Source organism: Populus euphratica, unplaced genomic scaffold, assembly GCF_000495115.2.
Source record: "Populus euphratica unplaced genomic scaffold, PopEup_1.0 scaffold212.1, whole genome shotgun sequence".
Classification (NCBI taxonomy): Eukaryota; Viridiplantae; Streptophyta; class Magnoliopsida; order Malpighiales; family Salicaceae; genus Populus; species Populus euphratica.
The window spans coordinates 533,941-540,399 of NW_011499976.1; the positions used below are offsets into that span (position 1 = coordinate 533,941).

Here is a 6,459-nt window from a genome sequence, read left to right on the forward strand (position 1 = left end):
GTGGTTGTAGAAAAAACTATGTAAGTCACATGATAAAAAATTAGTACTCTAAACATAACAATTTTTCTTTTCTAAATAATGATTTCTCAAATAAAAATCTAAAAAATTTCTTGTTAATGATTTATTTGAATTACAACCGGAGGTTAAATCATTAAATGACTTATAATTTAAAATAATTTAATATTTAAAGAGTTATTTAAAGTCAAATATGATCAACTTTTTAGATAATAAATTCATAAATATCTTTAAATTTTTCTAATAAAATCATAAAAACTCTCAAAAAAATTTATTATTGTTTTTCTAATAAAATCATAAAAACTCTCAAATTTTTTTTATTATTGATTACGCTATGTTAATGTTAATGATATTTGAGAGCACAACAAAAACAATTATCCACGCAAAGCTACAGAATTCCAAGCAAACCAGTTTCATTGCTTGCATTCGAGCTTCAACTCAAGAGGCTAAAACCAGAGACCTCATAGTCTTAAAGCATATATACAAATTTACCATCTAATTTAAGGATAAACACATGCTAATTCTACAGTACTTAAGAGTCAAGGTTTAAGAACCAGCTGTATCTACAACTATCAAACTTCATCTTGCCTCCACATCTACTGCAGGTGAAACTTTGCTCGCTGAAGCACTGACTAAGACTACATTTGCCACTGTGACCTGGTAACTTTTTTTATGGCTCGTCGCTCTAATATCTATAAATTTCTCGAACACCATTTTTTCTTGTAGCCACAAGCTTCCTGATAGAGAACCATTTCAACACGCTAAAGATCTTTGCCCATCTCCTCTGAGCCTTATCAACAGCAACGGCTGCAGAGCGTGCCAACAGGAAGCCATCAACAGCACTTTGTAAATCAGCTTGTGTTTCTAAACCAAGGTTCTGAGTCTGAAGATCTGTATCAAAAAACTGCAGATGCTCCTCGTCACAGAAAGCATGAACTAAGGAATCAGTGTCACAGATGAGGGAGTTGGAGACTTGGCTAGGGAAGTTCAAAGTCTGGTCGTATCTAAGACCCATACTTTCAATACCCTGCAAGACATAATCATCCAAGCCACTCCCACCCCCAACATTATATATTGATGACATGATGTCTTCTGGAGAAGATGCACTTGGCTGTGCATAATCAAACCCTTCTATTTTTTGTGAAGCCAAAAACTTGCTTCCGCAAGAATTCTCTGTCCGGGGCGAGCTTGAGGTGTAAGGAACATCAGATAATTGTGAGGAGCCACCCATCAGAGAGGCTTCATCATCAAAAGATATGACTTGCTCCCAGTGCTCAAATGCAGTGATTACCAAGTTCTGAGCATCAGCCTGAAGGCAGGATTGGGTATAAGAAGCCAGAAATGACTGGTGGAAACAAGGAATGAAAAAAAAAAGTAGAGAAAAATAAATTAAGGTTGTGAGAGAACTGTGCCTTTTCTGTTTCAGAGAGCTTATCAAGAGGAACATACTGGCATTCTGAAAGCAATCCTATAACTTGTCCCACAACATTAAAGACGACACCAGTTTTCTGTTGAGAAACAGGAGGGCAATACAAGAATATTCTCTTATCAATCACACAGGTTCGAGCATGCTCCACAGTAACTTCCCACATCTTAGCGGACATGCCTGTGCCAAGAATCTGCATATACCCATCAAAATGTTATTTTTATGTTATTTCAAGACAATGGAAACATCATTTAAAGCAGTCATAGTTGTTGAAATTCTTGTAAGGCCACAAAACTTAAATGCGACAGACAAAACTAGAGGCATGCATTAAATATGGTCCTTTAAAGTAAATAGTTTCTGATTCTCCCTTCTGATAATAAACAAGACGTCCATGGAGCAGTGCCCAGGGCAATGAAGACAGGTGTTCAACTCAGACGGACATAAAGTGTTCACCATGGTACTGGAAAAAAATAACATGAAGCAGAAAAGCTGGACACAGGTCTGATGGGGTAACTTGATATGCCAGAGAAAAAGAGGGCTTCTGTATCTATCAAACAGACTGATCTCAACTTGGACACTTGCAAAGTCTCAAGTCTTTCCCTAAAACATAAAATGAAGAGCTATTCTAGTTATCAATATGTGGGGAAGTTTTTGTTTCTAAGAAGTTTCTCTCTGTTTTCTAATTTTAAAAAAAAATGTCATGAATGGACCCTCTTGAAAAAGGCAAACAGATAAAATGATGAGGACTGTACCAGGTACCCGAAAGCATAAGTAAAATATGTCAAGGAGGTATAAGTTATACAACGTTTATGATAAAAACAATGGATTCTTACATAGCGAAGCCGTGAAGGGTCTATAAAAAGAAGGGTCAGGAAATCCTTCACACTATTGATATTCTCCCGACTCAATCGCTTATGGAAAGCTCCATCTTTGCCAATCTTCTCTAATCTCCAAACTTCATCAAACAGAGATGGGGGATGGTGCTTCTTGTACACTGAAACCATAAACTAATGGTTAAGAGCACAATTGTTTTTCTGTTTTAAATGTTTGCCAAGAAAACATCTCTTTCCCCTGATAACTTGTATAAGCTTTCAATCATATGTTCAAATCAGACACTTCAGATTGCCAATTTTATTCTTATTCACTTCCATCATATCATTTTCTGCCTCACATAATCAAATAACTTCTTTATATATATATATATATATCATTAAAATGAAAGAAAAATGATTTAGTCTTCAATAGCATGAATATGTGCAACACAGAATTTCTAAGAACTCTCAATTTTGAAGTAATAAAAATTCTATAATACGGGAAAAGATTAAACCTTTATCCTTGGTCCCAAAGATATGTGCTCAGTTCAAAAAACAATAAATTTAAACTTATTTGTTTATAAAAGAAAAAAAAATAGAATTTTTCATTCAGCATGCAAATTTTATTCTCCTACAGGTTGAATAGAAGTTTTTATTTTGGTTCAATTTAAATAAATTAAATTTCAATCATTTTCCAAATTAACCACATATTTGGGACCTAGGAGTGTCAATTTCCTCTGTTGATCTGCCGTAGTATAGTTTTGACAGGGTATAATCATTGCATATCCTCCATAAGAGAGAGTTCATGCTTTCAAAATGAAAGCATCTTGAACGACTTTACACAGAGAATCCTAATCAGAAATTTTTCAGACACCATTTCAATTTTATAGTTTGAGCCTTAGAGGAAAACAGTAAAGGAATGCCAAAAACAAATACAAACTCACATTCTCCTCGATGATCTCTGACAATGAAGGATTCTGTCTTCGATTCCCTTATGCTAGTACCATCAAAGTTGTCCACAGCTCTTACACCAAGCCTGAACTTGCGGCTTCTTGTCCAGCTTGAATTATCTGTAAATGAAATCTCACCTACAAAACAAATCCCCTCTTTAAGATTGAGGAGTACTTCTCCTGTAAGAAGGGGTTTCTTTCCTTCTCTCTCCCTCACAATGTTAGCCTTGAATTCTTCAGGTGTCCAATTCTCACCCTCATCACCATCAAAATCACCCTCAAGAACGACAATTTCCACTCTGGAAGAAGACTCGGGACCAGAGTTGACAATTTTCCCAGTAAGAGTATCCATCAAAACCACTTTTAATACAGGACCTTCTTCTCCTTCAATACGAGCTCCAGTGAATACCGGAAGTGAGAGGTTGTTTGCAAACAGCAGTTTTAAGCTTTTTGATTCAGAAGAACCTATCTCTTTCCCCATGTTCCTGAAAAGGGATGCATAAGAAACATGAGCCATACAGAATCCATTACAAGGGTAGTAGAGATCACAATCTTCTAAGCGCACACATTTCTCACTTCTTCCTGTTATCTTTCAAGGATACATAAACCATTCAACACCTTCAGACCATTGATTCTTACCTTTTCATGTTGGCCAAATGTTTCCTTAGAGCTAATTCGACTTCCTCTTTTACCTGTAAAAACATAATAAAAAAAGTTCATTACCACTCCACATGATCAATTAAATTTCATATATATAAACTACCACTACAAGATGCGAGAGTTCACAATTAATATGAACTAACACATTATGTTCCATTTGAAAAACCATTTGCTTATTTTTTGAAGCATCCAAATCCGTTAACAATGAGATAACACATCATGTACACAATGTTGGAAGACCAATAGATGCAAACCAGAAAAAAAAAAAAAAACAAAGCTTTTTACAGAAGAAGAAGCAAGGAAACATCTTAATTTGTTAGCACTCATCATTTGATACACACCATAGGTTTTTAATGGATATATTTCATTCTCAAAAGACCAAGCTTCGTCAAGAGACTTTGGGCAGTTACTGACGTAAAGCCACTGTATATAACATTGAAAATTATTGATGATAGTAAGATGAACTCGGAGAGTTGTAATGGAAGGTAGAAGAGAAGGCCTGGAGTAGGCAACAGCCTGTTATACTATTAACAGAAGCTACAATGTCCATTCTAGGTCGGACCTCAGTTTCTTTTTCTTGTTCACAGCACTTCCCAACCAACTTGAAACAGAAGATAAAAACTCCAGCTTATTAGACACCACACTCTGTTCCAGAATGATCGACAGTTTATCCCGTCTAAGAAAGAGACAAGGGCGAGGTGATAAACAATGTTCGCAATTTGCAGTTGCAACATGTTAAGAAGTTTAGGCAAGGGGTTCCTGATGTTCAAATCTAACAGACTGAAAGCCACAACGTTCTGGTGATAAGTAAGAACTCTTCTCATCAAGCAAAAAAGGAACATATTTAGTAACAGAAGGCTCAATAGCTGGAGAAGGCAACAGCAACACGAGCTGGGATAATTTGATCAGAACATATCATTATGGAGGAAGTTGCAACCAATAGAGAGAGGGGGCAAGCTGCAAATATGCTACTCTAAAGTTTCCATTGATAACAACCGCAAGTATGCAAGCTGGAAATTATGTTAATTTGAGAATGTTATGTTTGAACTTTGAAAGGGCTATTTTGATGCCTTTATTTCTACGTCGCATTTATTCAAGCTTGTAAATTTAACAAACCATAAACCATCTTAGTACGCTGCTCTGCATACTGAATGGAAGTTGCAGAAGCAAAACAGGAAGATGCTGATCACAACATCAAAGCTCAATCAACTGTATGTAATATAAAACATTCTGCAATACAATTGATCATGAAAGAACACACATACCACACTACGTATCAACGGCTCCAGAACTGGCTCTAGCAAATGCTGAACTGATTGCATTTTAATCACCTCTTGAACCACACTAGACATCATTAACGAATAGATTAGTGACCGAAACAAGAAAGGTGAAAGAAAATTTCAACAAGCACTGGAATCACATTCGATAATTCCACCCTTCGTTCCCTCACCACAATAAAGAGCCAATTCAGGTTTCACTCATTTCACAATTTCCCTCATAATTTTTAAATGACATTTACTCATTCACAGAGCACAGTCAACAAGAATCTCAAGTAAGAATCAGCACAAACCCAACAAAGTTTTCAAACTATACAAAAGCATTCATTATTCATCAAAGACGAGCAAGCAAGCTTCATTTTTAATCCATATTTCCACATTGCTTCCACAATCTCAATCATAATTTACAACCCAACAACAAAATTCATCAAAGCGAATGAAACCCACTTCACTTCGAATATAGTAGCAATAAAAAAAAAGTCACCTTTTCAAATCGAACCTCCTCCTCTTTTCGTCAGGGCTATTATTCCCATCAGAACGAGGCTTACCCTCCTCCAGTTGCCTCTTTTGAGCCATAATCACACCCCAGCAACAGCAAGAGAAGAAGAGCAAAGCAACTACCTTTGTAGATGGTTTTATGTAGGAAAGATAGGAAACATTCATGAAAGGCAAAGAGACCAACATGCAGCACAGCACAATAAGTCATTTATTTATATATACAAAAACACTCGGCTAAGGTTAAAAAATGACTAGGAGTGTGAGTCGAATCCAAAAACACTTTTCTTCTGTCCTTTTTATCTTCTCATATTCTTTCTCGTGGGCTATCTATGTGCATGTGCATGTACATGTATATCCATTGAGCCTGGCCCCATGCGTGATACATGCTTGCTCCTGGGAGTTAATCGTTTCTTTGTTTACGTTTACGGAGGAGTTTTCTTCGCATTTTAAAATTGTTTTAAAAAAATTTTTATGAATTACTATAATATTTCCCTGCATGCATGGTTTGTTTGCTTTTTTATATAATTTTTTTAAATAATCTTTGTTGATTTTTTTTTTATATTAAACTGATTAAGAATTTTACTTTTTAGTTTTTTTAAAAGCTTATAAATTGTTACAATATTTCCTTAGATGGTTTTTTTTACTATAATATTTCTCTATATTTTTCTTAGAATTTTTTTTTGTTAATTTTTGTTTTTAATAGTGGGCTAAAGCTAGTAATAACTGGAAAGAGTTTGTTAAAATGCTGTTTCAAAAATTAAATTTTTTAATATTAAAAATAAATTTTAAAAAATATTATTTTAAAAAATATTTTTAAATAA

At 35.0% G+C, this 6,459-nt stretch overlaps 1 protein-coding gene across 1 annotated transcript; it reads right to left on the bottom strand.

The window, feature by feature from the left end:
• Window positions 1-378: 378 nt before the first annotated feature.
• Window positions 379-5,888, bottom strand: LOC105139567 (uncharacterized). The gene is made up of 7 exons (XM_011046049.1): window positions 5,625-5,888; window positions 5,129-5,207; window positions 3,843-3,895; window positions 3,198-3,688; window positions 2,275-2,435; window positions 1,428-1,634; window positions 379-1,324 (listed from the first exon to the last, which is right to left on the bottom strand). Exons 1-7 carry the CDS (start codon window positions 5,822-5,824, stop codon window positions 701-703), a joined length of 1,815 nt encoding a protein of 604 aa, XP_011044351.1. The 5' UTR covers window positions 5,825-5,888; the 3' UTR covers window positions 379-700.
• Between the last annotated feature and the right edge of the window lie 571 nt (window positions 5,889-6,459).